Below are 17,605 nucleotides of genomic sequence, written 5' to 3'. Positions count from 1 at the left end.
CACTGCTCTGAAACCCAGATGCCAGCAGAAAAGCAGAAGAAAAATGTACATAAACCTCTCCTGTACTCTACACACCCATAAGAACCCAACCCAACCCAACCTGACTTCTGTCCTGTTGGTTTTGTTTTCATCCAGCTCCAGAACCACAGAATCCCAGAGGGGTTGAGGTTGGAAAGGAGCTCTGGAGCTGCTCAAGCAGCGTCACCTAGAGCTGGCTGCACAGGACCGTGTCCAGATGGCTTTTGAGTTCAACCGACTTGCGGGGGGAAAAATACAAGAGACAGGTAAGATGCGGATTAAAACATCAGACTGGACGGTGTCTTGAGACACCAGGGAGATATGTGGTTTTCAGGAAGGCGAGTCCTCAAAGCGAAGCCAGCTTCCAAGGGCAACGCTGCGGTCGTGAAAGGCTTTGAAGACCGTCTGCCTGCGAAGACAAAGCCACACTTGTGTGAAAGGCATGCTGGTGCTCGTCCTCGAACCAGGTGCAACCCACTCCTTAACACAAATAGCAGCAACTGCAGTGGAAATGTCTCCACCATGAAGGCAGGAGGTGACCCACCTGCCTCGCTTGGGATTTGCAAGGACACAGAGGCCACGCTGGCTCAGTCCCCAGGGCACTCAGCACCACCAGCTCCAGCATTTTGTAGAGTACCTGGGGCAGATATCCGAGGTAGGAAGAGTCAAGGGGGTTAGGAATAAATACAACATTCACACCAAAGCGAGCAGAGGACAGCAGCTCTGGAGCTGGATTCTCATCACCCCCAGCCCCACGGGGCCCATACAGAAACGATCACACTGTGGCTGGGAACAGACATTTCCAGACAAGCCTCCTTCTATTTGCATTCGAAACATTTATTTTGGGAAATACATATTAAACACTATTATTTATACAAAAATGGACTAAATTTGTCATAATGCTTATAACCCCCAAAAGGCCGGTTTAATAGATCTGGATGAAGGTTTTTTTATTGTATTATTTTATCTTTCTTTTTTCTTCCAAAAAAAAATAATCAGGTTACAAAGGAGAAAGCGGCATGTCTTGCTTGGCCCAGCTTGAGATATCAACTAGATGAAAAAAAAAAAAAGTTCAAGATGACATTTGCAGAAGTGCCTCACATAAGAGATTTTCTCCCCTTTCATTCTTTTTTAACACTTGAAATACATGTATTTTTTTCAGTTAATACACTTCTGTCGTTTTGTTTTTGCTAAAATATAGCAAGTCAGCAAGTAGATTATTGTTCTTCCCCAACAGATCTGTGGTGCTGTTGTGGGGGGGGGGGGGGGGAATATGAGTTCAGGGGGAGAGCGGCTTCTCCTTGCAATGCACCCCCCACACGCACCCCCCGACATATGTGGGGAGCCCCTGCAAATCCTCCGCTGAGCAACGTCATCTGGGCACCCCCACCAAGATGAGAGCAACCTCCTCCTTCCTCCCGGTCACCTGTGCTGAAGAAGGTGGCTCTGCCCCCCGTTGGAGACCATTGGGTGGGCTCCACAGGCACCTTTCCAGTGCTAGAGGATGGGACACACTGCCATTTTAGTATGTGCCCCCCCCTCCCCCCAAAAAAAGGGTGATTTGCAGAAAGTTTTATCCCTTAGAGAGGATACGGAGACTGACAGAGAGGACAACAAACAGGCAAGTGGAGCTGGGGCGGGGGGCAGGACTGCAGAGCTCCACTCCAGGACCACCCACTCCTGTGTCACGGCGTTATTTAACCAACCCCCTTGCAGGGTCTTATTTTCTGGAGACTCACTGAAAGAGGAGGCGCAGGGGGGCAGAGCGGGGGGGGAGGGGGGGGGGGGCCCATGGGACGCGGCACCTGCAAACGCCACCCCAGCCCTCCCCACGGCTGCAGGGCTCGGTCTGCACATGCAGAGTCCCCTTGCACAAGGACCAGCAAACCAGAGGAGCGTGTTACATGTACGCACGCCACGCAGGGGATCCAAAAAATAAAATTTAAAAAAAAAATAATTAAAAAATACGCAAGAGCCTCCTCTGATGTAGGGAAAAGCCTCAGAATCACAAGGGTCAGACAGGACGACCCTCCGCCTCCCACTACTGCTTTGCAGAGATGTTCCACTCTCAGCCCCCTTTGGACAAACGTACTCCAAGCCTTCAGTGGAAAAAAACCCCACCCAACTGAATGGAAAATAAATATACAAGTGTTCCCAGGACATCAGCCACATCTGTGGTCCAAGGGAGAGGGAGAAGGAGTCTCCACAAAGCGTCACAGGACTTTTGCAGGCTGCAAAGACAGACAAGGCAAGCCCTCCCTCCCCTCTCCCACGCTATTGCAAGGTAACAAGTCTGAAAAGGCACTTCTCCCAAAGCAGGTCGCTCTGCCTGGCCGGGGGTCGGTGACAAGCAAGGTGACACCTAAACACTCCCAGTTTATTGCATGTAGGTAGGGTAGAGGGGTTGGGTTGGGGGCTGGCGGTCCCGGAGGGCTGCAGAGGGTTCGGAGGAAGCGGCAGGAGACAAGGATGGCACCGTCTTGCTCTCTTCATCCCACCGTACCTTGCTTCCAAAGGCTACATCCACCTGCAGAAACCCTTGCCTTCAACGGACGGAGAAAAGCCTCTGCACAGAGGGGCAGGCAGGGCTCCCAGGGGCACCCGAATCCCGCCAGTCCCGTGGATCTGCTCCCCCAAGCTCAGCTGTTGGGCCAGCGAGAGCCCAACCTCCACGGGGGTTCGGTCCCCAGCCCAGGGATGCTGGGCCGGGGGCTGAGAAGAAAACCCGTGCCACAAAGCGGGGGGGGGGATGAGCGGTCGTCCCGCTCCGCACGACAGAGACGGCGTCTGGTTATTTGGTCAGTTAACATCGGCAGGGGGTTTGGGGGGGCGGAGGAACGGGGGACGAGGGACAGTGGCAGAGGATTTATATAAAAATAAAGGGGGAAGAGGGGAGAAATAGCGAGCGTGAGCGAGCAAGGTCCTGGCTACGGAGCGAGACGGTTACATTTCGTTAGCCACCAGCTCTTTGTCGGTCACGCCATTGGAGAGCGAGCTCTGGCCCTCGTTCAGCCTCTTGACCCTGTAGGCTTCGAAGTGGATGTTGCTGGTAATATCCTTTATGTTCTGCATGTGCGTCCTGCAGGAAAGGGAGACGGGGGCGATCGCACCTTGCTGGGCGCGGGCTCGGCCAGCCCAGCCGCTGCCGCCCCAACCCTTGCACCCTCCAACCTCTGCTTTCGAACCTCCAGCCCAAACTCCCCCTCCTGCTTTATCGGTTAATGACATCTTCAGGGCACAGGAGGGAAGGCAAAGGCAATTATGGGGCAGCCAAGACCAGAAGCCTTCACTGGTACCAACAGCCTGTGCTTGGCTATGCAGGAGCCCTGGCGTAACACACCCATCCAGGAACACTCCAGTCCCGCAAGTCCCTGGGATCAGGTTTTGTAGCCTCACACAACCATCTGCCAACAGCTCATGTGTGCCAAGTTTATCTTGCAGCCAAATTTAGGAGGAGCCCAATGCCCTCTCAGCAACCAAGGGGGCTCAGCCTCCCACTCCCCTGCGGCAGGGACGCTTCTTTCAAGAGGGACCAGTGATCGCCCAGACCCCGCAACAGCACGATCCTGGGACACAGGAGGGTGATGTCTTTGGATTGGGGGTAGGACCCAGGGCTGGTGAGGGGATCGCTAAGGCCAAAAGGCTTCCCAGCTGCTTGCAGGCAAGCTGGAGCCACGCTGCATGCTGCCAGCAATCTTGGAGCCTACCCTGACCCACCCAGTGCTCCTCTCCTCCCTTAACTCAGCACCGTAGCTGAGAAAAGCCTCCTGAAGCCACGTCCCACTGAGTGGGGCCACCCCGGGCAGAGGAGCTGCAGAGCTGCAGCAGGCTGGGAGGGGATGGATGGATGGATGGAGGAGAGTGAAACCACGGCTGCTTCAAGCTGTGCTGGGCTCTCCCCTTTCTTTGGATGCCACCTGGTGACTGAAGGCTACAGGGACAGGACACAGTCCTACCGACCTGATGAGGAGGTCCCGCAGGTAGGCGAACTCACAGTGTGTCGTGTTCTCCACTGGTAGGAAGAGAGAGAAACCCATCAGCGTGTGCCCACAGCAGGAGTATGGCAACCACTCGGGGTAAGGAGGACACTATAGGGCTTCATTAGTGTGTGGAGGCCTGAGAAGGGGACTTACCCCCAAGGGCTATAGGGTGCAGAACTCAAGAGTCCTCTCTTCTGCTGTAAGGCTGGTGATTTACCCAGGTACCTGCCCCAGCTCAGCACGACCAACTGGTTGGTGAGCTTTGACTGAGCATTCCCAGTCCTTTTCCACCATCTCCCACCAAACGAGAGAGCTCCCAGTAGCACCTCTCACCATAACTCCCCCTTTGGACCAACACAAGCCTAAGTGGGCCCCAAACAAGGCAGGGAAAGGGACGGACCCCACAGAAGTGTTTCATCTGTAGCTTCACCAGGAGCACCCTGCAGCATTCCAGGCACAGTGCCAGCGCTGCCCTGGCTGCTGGTGCTGCGGAAGGATTCGATCTCTTGCTGACAAAGGCTACTGCTTCTGAATAGGGCTTGGAACAAGCAAGAGTGTTTGCAAGAGGGAAAAACCAAGGGGTGTTGCTCTACCACAATCAGTCTGACGACTTGCCGCTTATCAGGCATTTGAATTTAAAGGATCAACGCCTTTCTTTGGATTTTTTTCCACACAAACGGGCTTGCCCATAATGCAGAAATGGCAAGAAAACAACTAACACGGTTCTGCAAAGGCTGCCTGGGCCCATGGCTGGGTCCTGGGGTCTCCCCGTGCTGGAAGGGAGATGCCACATGCAGAAGGTGAGTAGTTTAACGAGCCCCATTAAACTCAGAGCTTCCAAGGACAGAGCACAAGAGGGCAGCAGAGCTTTAAAATACAATGATTATCGTGGCATCTTTGTTCAGCCATCCCTCAACACAGGATTACTACCAAAAAGACTCATAAATGAGAGAAACCTATGAAATGGAGGAAGATAAGGCAGGTGGCACTGGAGATGTGCCAGTTGGCTGACAGGAAAATGGGTAGACGTACTGGAGCCAGGAGCCTTCATCTAGCCTTTAAATCATGATTTAAAATGGGGGATTAAAAAAGGAAGATAGTGATGGGATGAAGAAGGAAGAGATCCCACAAGGGCACCAGCCAAATGCATGGATGCCCAGGGAAAGGCTCTAATCTGGACTCAAGACAGAGATGTCAGCACCGCACTCCTACGCCCTCAAATCCAGCCATCAGGCATTTAACTGTGCAACCAGCAGGAGACAGGCCACAAGAAACCCTGAAGTGTCCCCTCTGGCACTCAGCAGCTCCGTGCGCCGGACAAAGGCCCAGGAACTCGGTGCAGGAGCATTGGCCAAGGGGTTCTCACTCCCCAAACACAAGGGAAGTGATTTTCTTTGGAGGGGCAGGGAAGCATTATATGCACCTCAACTTCTACTGCTGGTTTGGACCTCATGACCCTCTGTCAGGGCAGGGAGATAGGCTCAAAAGGTAGGTAAAGGACAAGGTACCTTCAATGGTGCCCCACTTGGTCTTCCTTCCAAGGATTCTTCTTCCATTAACCTGGTATTCCTGGTCACTGCCCACCACTGCAAATGGGATCATTTCCTGAAGAAAGAGAAAAAAAAAAAAAAGGTAAAGTTTTCCTCCTGAAAACCAGTCAGGAAATGAAGCTAGCGAGCAAAGTCCTACATCCAGCTGTTTTGAGGAGAGAGTTTCATGGGATGAGCTGGTCTGTCCCTGATGCTCCTGAGCAGTGTTGCCCGCCAGGGACCACAGGCAGCCCAAGACCTGGGCAGCAGCATCTCTCACACATGTGCCCAGTCCAAAACAAACCTAAAACCAGCCCAAAACCAGTCTAGCCCAGCACCTCATTGGCAGGTGCCAGTGTACAGCCAGGGCAATGATATCATGATGCTTCCCTGGGAATCACCCCCAGCATCTGGCAACCTGTGGCTCAGTCATTTCCTGATCCAAGGTGGTGTCTTTGTACTTGGGAGTCCCTAGATGACTTTTTTTCTTCCTTGAATTTGTCCAATCCACTTTATCGAGCCAAAAAATTGTTAGCTATTTCCTGTAGCAAGGAAATCCTCATCCTCTTTCTGCCCCTGCTCTGAGCTCTGGCAGGATCCTTGCCCCTGGGCAGACCCCAGGATCCAAGTCCCGGGCAAACGCCCTGGACAGGGGCACAGTAGCTTTGGAAAGAAAATAGAGGCTGTTTGCAAGAGACCCCCCAGGACATCACCAGCACCCAGAGCTGCAAGGCCCATCCAAACACACCCAACCCGCCAACACCACACACTAACCCTGAATTTCTCATTCACTAGCCGATCTTCAGAGTCTTCATCAAACTCCTTCTGAGGATACACATCAATCCCATTGGCAAGAAGATCGGCCATTATCTATGGGAGAAAAGCAGAGGAACACGTGAAGGAGACACAGGCAGAGGAGCTGCACTCCCACCGCAGGGGCAGCTCCCAGCCAACCCAAGAGGCTCTCATGAGCAGCAACATCTTCCCTCTCCATGCTAAACACTGCCCACCTTGGGGAAGAGAGACCTGTGTTTTACTGCTACACACCTACCAAGCACTTGCCCTGCAATGTCTGCAAGAACCTGGTGCCAAGACACGGTTCAGGCTCAGACTGAGATGAAGTTATATGAGCTGGGTGTTGCTTTGGGATTGAAAAAGACAGTAAGACAACACAAGCTGCACCAAGCAATGGGAAAAGTAGCTGCCAGACACATAACCCAAAGCTAAGAAGCTGCTTTCTGGTGCTCCCCTATGCTCCTTGGAAAAGGAGTCATGGCAGTGCTTGATCCTAGGGGACAGGGACACAGACAGCTTGGAAGAGCGGCCTCGAAGGACATTGCCTCTGTGCAGGACAACAAGACACTGAAATCTGATTCCTGGGTGGAGGCTCAGCTCACAGGGAGCTTGGAGGATCAGCCTACTCCAACAAAGCTGCAAACCCAAACCCAGCCTTGCACACCCGCTCCCATCGCTTCCTATGGCAATAAACTCCTCCGTGTCAGCCCTACATCGCAGGCTGGCAAAGAACCCAGCCCACAGAAACCCCCCAGCCAGTCTCCCAACCCCCAGCCAAACCCACACGCTATTTTCAGGGGAAAAACCCAACAAAGTCAACTCTGCAGGGCATCAGAGCCCATTCCACTAACTCAGCGCAGTGCTGGCATCAGCCTAGGTAGCCTGCAGCCACGCTGGTGCTTCACCATCTCCTGCCCACCCTGATCCAAACCCAAAAACCTTTCACCTTTCTGAGCCAGCTACACCCCCAGATACAAAGGGTGCTCTGCTTTTCGGAAGGACACATGCAGGCGCGCTGGAGCAAAGGGAAAAGGTGCCAGCCTGGGCCCACCGGGACTGATTACCTGCCCTCTCGTTTGCACCAGTGGATCTGGAGCCGTGAGCCTAAGGAGGGTGAGGCCCTTGCAGAAGGGGCACTGCAAACACACCACGTGGCTACGTGTTCTCCCTCCATCTGGAAGGATTTTGGGGGTCTGGTTACAATCAGGAAGGCAATTACAGATAGGGCGAGCCCACCCTGCGCTGAGCTGCTGCAGAGTGGGCGAGCCAGGTGGTCTCCCTATGGTCTTTCATTACACAAGGATGGTATCAGCAGCCAAGAGTACCCAGGTGACATTGTAGGTCCCAGACTGACTTTGTAGTCCCAGCGCCAGCCAGTCGCCCAGATACATCTCCGAATGGAACCAGCAGCCTGCAAAAGCCACTGCAGAGGGCAGATGTGGCAGCATGCACTCCCACCCCCATCCTCCCGCACCAGCTCCTCGCCGACCTCCACGCAAACAGGCTGACACACGGATCAAGCCCGGCCTGGGTTACCTCTTGGCTCCACTTCCAGCCATCCTCTAGCTCACTGCTAAGGAAACTGATGGCAGAGTTTGGATTCAGCCCCCAGAACAAGACTGGATATTTCACTGCCTGATCCTGCTCATCAAGAACTGGGAAGACACTGGTGTGGGAAGGGGTGGCTCATCCTCTTCTGCACGGAGGCATCGAACAACTCCTGGCTAATGCGCCATCCTCTCCATAACCTGGGAAGTGGTCCCTAAAACTGCCCTTTTGGCAAGACCCCCTTTCCCTTCGCTCCACATCCCTGCAATTCAGACTCACGGACTAACAACCTTGGTGGCTTGCTTACTTCTGCAGGGAATGCTGAGGCCACCACGCCTGCAGCCACATCAATCAGCTGCACAAACAGATTTACAGCCCCTTACCGAACTCCAAAGCGGGGCATCCCCACCCTTCCGCAGCACCAGGCGTGCATGCACGGAGGAGAGCCTGCGCCTCACTGGGGATTCAGACAGCCCCTCCTTGGCTCCCCACCACCAGCTCCCGACCAAGGGAATTTCATGCCTTGTTTTCCCCATAAATCTTGCCCAGCTGAGATCAGCAAACCCACACTTTTTTTTTTTTTTTTTTTCCCCCCTGGTTCCTGTATCAGTGTGTGATGCTGCACAGGATGGGATTTCCAGCACCCTCTACCTCCCAAAATAACAGAAACCAGCCTGAAAATAACAACCAACAATAACAAAGGAGGCAGGAGAAACAGGCCCCAAGACTTAGAGCTCCAAACTTACCCTGCACTGACAAAGATCCAAGAGAAACACAAGGAACTGCTTGGAGCACAGGCCTTTCCTCCAGCCACGTGGGATCGCTCAGAGCTGCAGCCGGAGGAATGCGCTGGGCTCCCGGCCAGGAGCTCGGCTTCCCAGCCCGGACGGAGGAAGGCAAGGGGAGCTGGGGAGGGGGAAAGGGGCAGGAGGGGATGGGGGACAAGAGATGGGAGCCTAGAGAAGAGCCACCAGCCCCTTACCCTTTGTTTGAAGTAGTCCCTCTCCTCCAGCGTTAACGTGTCGGCTTTTGCAATCACAGGGACGATGTTGACCACTTTGCTCAGGCGTTTCATGAACTCAATGTCTAGCGGTCGGAGCCTGAAAAATACAGCAGAAAAAAGGGAATTCGCACACTGCTAGTGAGGTGGGGGCTGCTCCAACGCCCCAGCAGAGAGACACAGAGGAGGAATCACTTTCTTTCAGATAGGACAAATAAAGACATTTTCTTAAAAGCAGGCCAGCACACGTGCGCCTGAGAGGCGGTTTGCAGACAAACACTTAAAACGTTTCCCTTTCAAAGTGCCTTGCTATCGCCCACAGACCCTCGCAAAGCCCCCTGAAGCGGGAGTGGGCTTTTATCTCTGCGCAGATGCTCAGCCACAGAGGACTGAGGGAACTTGCCCAAAGCCATGCGTGTCCTTGGCAAAGCCAGGATAAGAGCACGGGCCACGCTGGCTGTGGGGCCAGCCCGCCCGCGATGTACAAATCAAACTGGGGAGAGACCACGGTGTGAAACCTCCTCCAGCCCTACCCAAGCTGTCACCCACTGTCCAGGGACTGCATGGCCTGCAAATGGCCATGGACAACTATTTCCACTCCCACTCCCTCCTGTGCTGAGCACCAGCCTGCTGTCATGCATGAGCCAGGACTGCATCTCACATCCATCGGTTGGGACTAAAAAAAGGCTCCACTAATTCTCCAGGGGCTCACACGGCAAAGAAGAGATGCTGCTTGTTCCAGAGGACAAAAACGTCAGAAAATCTCTACGACAAAAGTCTCAGCAGAGGAAAGCTTCAGAGATTGCATAACCCCCATGATCAGCCCCTCAGGAAATCCCTCCCTGCTAAAGGCTCCCGCTGACAGCATGGACATGACCTCTGGTGCCACAATGCTCCGCGCCCAAGGGCTGCAGTCCAGCTGCAGACAGCGATGAGGGCTCCTGGCCGTGACCCTCCCTCGCTCCTCAGTCCCCCCTGAAGGTGTTTTTCCAAGCCAGCTAGAGGAAAGCCCTCCTTGGAACACCTCCACTTGCTGCAGGTCCCCCTCAGTGGTTCTGGAGGTGATGGGGACACATGCAGGACAGTTGAGCAGATGTTGCCCTGACAAAGGAAACCCAGAGGTCCCAGGGGAGGCCAGGGTACAGCAACACCTTCGGGGTGCTCATGTGTTAAGAAGCCTGTTTGAGATGAGCACTTGCTGACAGCCCACAAGGAAGTCTGCACCAGAGCCCCAGAAGCAAAGGGACATCTCTGCTGCTCATACATCCTCACGACCTCCGGCGGCGGCACGTGCCAGCAGGACACGACCCAACTCATCTTTGGTGAAACTGAGGTAGCGAGAGGTGAAGTCACCTTTCAGAGGAGCCGTAGGCTTAAGCGGCGGAGCTGGGGCCAGGAATGAGACCTCCCAAAGGGCAGACCAGCCTTGTGCCACAAACCAAAGGCCTATGGCAACAAGGAAGAAACCAAAATAAATGGGACGGTGACTTAAAATATCCAGGTGCAAGCAGGCACCCAGCAGGAGCCCTGTGTGGGGGAACACAGAGCCGAGTGCTCAGGGAGAACATGGCCAAGAGAGCACCTACTGTCAACACACTCAAGCCAAACCCCACCCATGGTCTTCTTGGGCACCACAAAGGGCTCAGAGACCCCCAAGACCCAGCACAGCTCCTGCAAACTCTCAGTCACACCAGTGCGAAGGGAAAGGGGCTGATATTGCTCCTTGGCAGTCACCAGGCAGCATCCCCATCCCACGAGGCCACCCCAGCCCAGCTCCAGAGCCAAGGGAGGGACATCCAGCCCCAGAGAGGCCCACTCAGCCCCGGCTCATCCAAAACCAGCAGCTCAAGGCTGCTCTGGCATAGCCAGCACTGGTGACCCAGGCGAGCCCTTCCCTGGTCAAACCCACTCCTCTTCCAGGGACTGGTCTGGACTGTGCCAGGTGGACCTTCTCCCTGCATGGCATGCATAGCCCAGAGCACATTGTTACTGTGCAGACAAATGAGTTCCTAACACAAACTTGGGAGTCACAGATCACCCTGGGCCTCAGGAAAGTTTGGCTATTCAAAAAAAAAAAAAAAAAGAAAAAACACAAGGAAACCCCCATGGACACATCTAAGCAGACTTGCTGCTGGCAAACACTGTTTGGAGCTCTGCATAATGTATTTCCCAGACCTCCAAGGAAGTAATGTTCCTTTCCCAGCAGACCTCTCTCCCCTCCTCTCTCTTTGCTATTTTTCAAACAATTTTTCCCCTCTAAAAGCCTCTTCCCTACTGAGACTGTGTTCCTGCCTCTTTCATCAGCTTTTCTTTTAGAGTGAAGACCCGGATGCATATGGAGCTGATGCAGGTGAATTCACAATCAGCCAGACATTTGAGTTTCAGCTCGACTGACACATAAAAGCCCCGTTACCGAGCCTTCACCAATGCCCAGAGGATGCCGGCAGTGAGCCTGAGAGCATGAGGCAGAGCCAGAGCCAGCCCACACCCCTGCCTACGTCCACCAGCATCCACGCAGGCACAGTGACCGTGTCCCATACCGGTCTGCAACCAAAGCCAAAAGAGCCCAAGGCACCTCTGACATGACTTTCTGCTCCAATGTGCTTCTGCAGTTGCCTCGTCCATGGAGGTCACCTCCCATGGGCACCTCCCTGCACCATCCTGGAGAACAGGAAGTGACCCAAGGGACCCCCCAGAAGAGAAAACTATGTTTTTAGGGTATTTTGCAAGTTTCTAGATATTCTACCAATTCCTGCTGGGTAACCTCAAAAAACCTTAAGTATTTAGAAGAAAGTGATTCTTCTCACTCAGAACAAGACCTGTCACTAGACGTCATGTTCACGTGAAGGCACCAAAGGAGAATAAACAGCTTAAGGCGATCACAAGTGCAAAGAGCTTGATTTGCACTCATAGCTCTGTACAGACGCAGTCAGACATGACCAAGGTCACAATGGGGCAAGCCCAGATCAAATTCCTCTCAAACTCCTGCTGCGAGGCACAGCCCAGGACAGCAGGGACTTCTGCTGGTATCTGCAGGGACCAGTTCTGGTGTTTAACCACCACCATCCCGTGACAAGCCACAGGCACAAGTAGTGCCGGCCTCCGCTGGGTATCTGAGCTTGGTTCACCTGCACATCGATGCCAGCACCTGGCAAGGATTGGCAGCGAAACCCTTACAGATATCAACATGCAAACCAGCAAGAGAAAGCGAGTTACTTCACTTCAGGTGGGTGCAACCTGCTCCAAGCAGATCACGAAAGAGAAGGTAGTGCTCAAGAAGAAAAAGCTTCTCTTTTCTTCCCCTTCCCCAAATGGTCTGCCACATGATTAACTTCCAACTGGATATACACACACTTTGGGCTTTGCTGGGAGGGAGCGGAGGAGCTCCAGGGATGGGCTGGAGCAGGAGCTGCAGGAAGGGCTCCAGCCCACCCTGGACAGTGCTGGTTGCTCCCTCAACCCCTCTTGTTGGGATGGGGAAAGCAGAGCAGCTGGGCACACATTATTTCTGCATCGCCCACAGCCACCGTGCATGCACAGGATCTAAGCAGAGGCGTCAGTCCTGCTGGTTCCCTTGAAATGCCATTGTAGGAATCAAAACTCACAGCGAGCTGCAAAGTTATTTCCTTTGGGTTGTGCCCCAGATCAAACTAGCAGCAAGAATTTGAGCCGTGCATTAAGCAACCACCAGTGAGCACCCAGCAGTTGCCCAACCCCACCACTAGGACCCATCAGCCGGCTCAAGGGACCTGGTGGGCACCCAAGTGGGGCAGCTAGCAGGGCAAGAGGCAGTGGGTGGCAGTCTGTCAGCCAACAGCTCTGGTGCGGGCAGAAAAGGGGCTGCCGAGGCCGGGGCGGTTTCAGAGCCCTGTTTCAGCGCCGAGCAGTGCTTCGCAGGGGTCAGAGCTGAGATATTTATTGGGTGGCAAAGAGCTGGGCTTGCGCGACTGCAGCCAAAAGCCCCTGCCAGGACATTACTTAGCCTTCACAAACATGGTTTTACAGGAGTGTTACAAGAAGGACAGGGTGTGTGCAAACTAGATGGGTTGCAAAGCCTGCCCCGAACTCCCCGCAAAGGGAGACGGCAGGGGAAACTTCCCTGCTGATTAACCCTTGAGCTGCCCGGATCAGAGGGCCAGATGGAAACGGAGCCAAGCAATCCTCCACTCCAGCCTCTGAATCTGTGCGCCTGGTTAGCTTTGCACCCCCACCCCCTTTTTACCTAAGAAAAAAGCAAGCTCTCACCCAATGCCAGGCTTAGCCCTGGCTGCCTGCAGCATCCACATGCCAGGGAGGGGATGCCAAGCCCTGTGCTGAGTCCTGTGCCGTGCCCATTCACTTGAGCAGGGAGGGACCGACGGACACGAGTCACCGCTGCTTTGACTGTGTCATAGTGAAGGCAGCAGCTCCCCAAAGGCAACGCAAACAAGCTCCGTGCAAGCACTATCCCAGGGCAGGTGACACCAGGCATCCTGGGATGGCGAGCGGCACAGGCAGCACACGGATGGTGCCACGTGGGCACGGTGGTGTCCTCCGCAGCTGGGTATGGATGTCCCTAGTACAGATCCCTGCAACACCACTGCCCTTGCCAGCCATGCTCCCCATCACCTCCTGGCGAAGCCAGATACACCACAGCAAGGCCCTCGATGCCCTTCCCACACCCTTCTGCAAGGGACCACAGACCGCCTGCCCTGGCAGGGGCACAAACCTGCACTCAGGTGTGACAACCCCATGACATGGCCTCCGAAGCCCCTGTGCTCCAAAACGAGCATGATCCTCTGCTACCAGCGCGGCTGCAGCAGCTCCACCCAGCAAGAGAGGTGGCCACGCCATCCATTTGCGTCCATGGACCACGGGAAGCAATGGGGAAAGCCTGTCCATGACGATGAGAAACGTAACTTGGGCTTCACAAGGGAGCAGAAAGGAAACCCAGTGCTTGCTCAAGCTCTGAGAGAAGCAAAACTTCCCACTGACGTCTCCTTCCTGGTAGGGTTTGTCCCCCTTCACTCATTCCTTGGCTTATCTCTGTCCCGTCCCGCAGCAGGAAGGAATGTGCGAGCCAGAGGCCAGCTCTGACACCAGGGCAGGAAAGTGCAGCCCCCAAGCCATGGCCGGGGGGCGAGCGCTGGCCCCAGCCAGGCTATCAGGCTACAGGGAAGGAGGATCAGTGCAGGGCTCAGCAACAACGGCCTCCAACCGCCAGGCTTGCTCGGATATTAGAAACACATGTTTGTTGTAGAGAAAGAAAAAAAGCAGCTGAATATCCACACAATTGCTGTTAGCCGGCGGGTGAGAGAAACCAGAGCGCACGGCTGGAGAGGCTCCGGGGGGGGACGACATGGGGACGGGGCTCCACGCCACCGCCTGTGTGGCTCAAGAAGGGCAGCTGCCACCACCCAAAATGTGCAGCCTCTGTCAGGTAGGTTTAAGCATCAGACGCGCTTTTAAGAGTTAAACACCCAAAGCGATCAGAAAAAGCTCGAACGTGGCTAATGCTGCAACACTCCGACCTGCCGAGGCAGGGTCTGCAGATTGGGGCTGAGATAAGCAGGACCAACACGCTAGACTGGCCTAAAAACGTCATCTTCCTTTGAAACATTTTCTGCTTTATCGTATTAAACCATAAAAGTTTCGTCGGCCCCTCTGCTCCCAATCGACAGGCAGTTACACAAGAAGAGCATATCTGGCCCATGCAGTCATTTTATTCCAATGAAGGATGCATTTTTGGTCTACCCACTGACAGAAGCAAAACAAACTCTTTTCTATTGGAATAAGTCTCTACAGGGGGAAGAGGAAAAGGCTGACATTAATACAGTGCTGGCAGCTTAAGTTTACTTTTGAAAACAGACCCAAAAAAATCCCGACACAGACGGAGCCAGAAGTGGAAGGAATTGACACAAATCAAAAGGAAACTTAGGTCTCATTTTATGTTGTGATTCTTGTAAGTCACATTTTTCAAGACACTTTAAGCGCCCCAGATTTTCACTGCGGGCTACGTGCCTAGAAAAAAAAAAAAAAAAAAAGAAAAAATAAAGCAAGCAAGATCCGGACCTTTGATGCTGTCACTTGAGAAGTGCCAGAGCCAGGAGAGCTCTGCGCTGAATGAACTGCATCCCACTTCCAGACTAGTCAAACAACCTAGAAAATACCCTTAAAGGGCGAGGGTGTTCACTCCCCCCGTAGCACAAGGAAAACCAGCTTCTCCCCTTACAAAGGCAGGGGCACAGCAAAAAAAAAAAAAAAAATTAATGTTCTGTTTGCAAAGGCAGCCTTTCCATCCGATTTGAGAGCTCAGTGACTGGTGTCCACCCTTGGCCAACCAAGCAAGGTGACCAAAGCAAAGCAAGCAGCTAACCAGAGCTCAGGGAGGCTTTGATGGCCCCTCAGAAGAAGAAAGGCCACGTCTCTCTGGGGTACAGCAGCTCTGCTGTGTTATTGTGAGGGCTCCAGATGCTACAGCCCTAGGAAGGACAGCTTCAAGCCGCCCTCAAGCTCCTCAAGTCCCCAGGAAATGCAGGGGGAACCCAAGGACAACCCTGATGGCTGAGCTGCCTGAGACCTAACGCAGGAGAAGGAAGCCCCAAGGGCCTGAGCGAGGACGGCAGGGTACGTACGAGTGGCCAGTGGCTGGGATGAAGTATATACAGCAGTGCACCCGCGTGTCAGGGATCCGCTTCTTCCGGTTAATGTTGATTTCCTCCTGCAGGTACTTCTCGTACTGGTCATTGATGAACTTCATGATGGGCTGCCAGCTGCAGAGAGGGAGCAACATGGGACAATGGGTTTGTGTGAGGGATCTGGACCACCCTGAACCTCCCATCTGGCCTGACTGTGTGGAGCAGAGCCTGCCGAGTCAGGGATGCTCAGCATCTTACAAGAAGCCCATAAAACAAACAAACAAAACCAAACACACTCACACGGGGAACGTTTTATTTCCTGTCAGCTCCCACTCACACAAGCACGTGCAGGCGGCGGGGAAATCACAAACCTCACGCGTTCACCGCTTGGCAACTCCACGCACCGCCGCAGGAAGGGATTTACTGGCTGGTTTAAGACAAGCAAATGCCTAAAAAGTCCTCCCTTCTCCTGAACCCAGCTGCTGAGCAGGGCGGGACTGGCAGCGGCCCTTGGCTCCCTGCACAGTGTCATGGCACAGAAGCCAGAGCAGCATCAAACCCCACAAGCCCAGCCCAGCTCACGGTGAGGAGAAGGCACCTGCCATCGGCCAGCCAGGCCAGCCCTGCCCCAGCCCGGGGGGGCCATCCCGCACAGCCAGCCACTGTCCCAGGGGCTCCTGGCAGAGCTCAGCCTTCAGAGCCACACGAGCAAGGTCCGGGGACCGGCCACGCCAGCGCACAGCTGCTCCCGGCCGCAAACAAAGGTTGTCTCATGCCCGGAACAGCAGGATGGTTGTGGGTCCAGGATCAGCCCTGGGAAGCACAGCACCACGCTGCCACCCACAACAACCCTCTCCCTTGGTCCCCACGGAGCATGGGTGGCACAGGACCAGGCCACAGCCCTTGGCACCAGCACCGGGTCAGGATGCCCTGGGGCTCGGCCGCTTTCCCCCCGCACCAGTCCCCACGTCAGCACAGCCAGCTCACCAGTTCTCATTGTTGATGTGGTCTCCAAAGCCCGGGGTGTCGATGACTGTCAGCTTCATCCGAACCCCCTTCTCTTCAATCTCTGAAACAGAGAGGAAAGCTGGTGCGTGAGGCAAGCGTCGATGGGCACTCTGGCCAAGCCCACCCTCCCAAAATCAGACAGAGGGCTGGAGCTTGCTCCCAGGGGAGAGACGCACTTTCACAGCTTCTAACAGGTACAAATTAGCCCCCTAAAGGGATGCAGCACCACATCTGCCCTGAAATACTAGCCCCCATGGCCACCTCACTTGTTCCCTTCCATCACAATTAAGTCAACGCTGGTGGATAAAGAAAAAATAGACATTTTCTCAGCCCTGCGAGCACCTCTGAATGGTAAAAGCCCCTTCAGAAAGATGACAGTGGAGGTTCAGTAGAGGTCCACAATGCCCACGAGCCCCTGCAGGCACAAGTCAGAGCAGGACCAAAAGCCAAAGCACCAGGTGGGATCTGCAGAGCCTCACCGTGAGTGATGGATTTGATTTCAATGGTCTTGGGGATCCGCTCTTCAGAAGTCGGCTGTACAGATTTCCGGCTGATTTTGGATTTGAAGAGGGTGTTGATTAATGTGGATTTCCCTAAGCCACTCTGACCTGGAAAAGAGCAGGATAAACCACAGTCAGCACTCACTTGTTTCCGGGCTGTTTTTTCAGGGGCCAGGGGATGGGGATGGTGACAGACTCAGCCTGCACCGGATCTGCGGGAGGGAGACAAGAGGGGCAGCTGCTTCCCTGCAGCCTCCCTGGCTCAAGGAGCTTGAGTCCATCCTGGGCAGGAGGATGCTGTGGGCAGCAAGCATCTTCCCTGGCTCCAAAGCAGCAGGCTTGGAGGGGAGTGAGCAGGTCAAGAGCTGGTTCCCTGTATCCAGCCGAAATCACAGCAACCCCGAGGACAGGCAGACACCATCCCCCAATGCTGCAGTGACATTCAGCAGCCCTGAAGAAGGGCACGGGGACCAGGGAACCCCAGGAAGTAGCGTCCTGACACATCTGTGCCTTTACCCTCCTGCAGCCTCTCCTGTCCAGCTCCACAAGGAAGACTTCGGAGCAGCTTGGCAAGCCCTGTGTTGGACAGGATTAACAGCAGCAACAGCCT

At 54.4% G+C, this 17,605-nt stretch overlaps 1 protein-coding gene across 2 annotated transcripts in view; it reads right to left on the bottom strand.

Annotated features, from left to right (window-relative positions):
* Positions 1-2,961: 2,961 nt before the first annotated feature.
* Positions 2,962-17,605, bottom strand: part of SEPTIN9 (septin 9) — a 101,892-nt gene continuing 87,248 nt past the window's right edge. For both annotated transcript variants that reach the window (XM_086473867.1, XM_086473868.1), the window contains exons 4-11: positions 16,975-17,103; positions 16,475-16,556; positions 15,485-15,622; positions 8,853-8,970; positions 6,302-6,397; positions 5,507-5,603; positions 3,979-4,030; positions 2,962-3,097 (exon numbers count right to left, since the gene is read on the bottom strand). In XM_086473867.1, coding sequence (XP_086329993.1) covers positions 2,962-3,097; positions 3,979-4,030; positions 5,507-5,603; positions 6,302-6,397; positions 8,853-8,970; positions 15,485-15,622; positions 16,475-16,556; positions 16,975-17,103 — 848 coding nt within the window. The remainder of the gene's footprint in view (positions 3,098-3,978; positions 4,031-5,506; positions 5,604-6,301; positions 6,398-8,852; positions 8,971-15,484; positions 15,623-16,474; positions 16,557-16,974; positions 17,104-17,605) is intronic.

Source organism: Leptosomus discolor, chromosome 15 (assembly GCF_034619465.1).
Source record: "Leptosomus discolor isolate bLepDis1 chromosome 15, bLepDis1.hap2, whole genome shotgun sequence".
Lineage (NCBI taxonomy): Eukaryota > Metazoa > Chordata > Aves > Leptosomiformes > Leptosomidae > Leptosomus > Leptosomus discolor.
The sequence above is the reverse complement of the archived record's forward strand: the minus strand, read 5'-3'. Positions and strand labels throughout refer to the sequence as shown.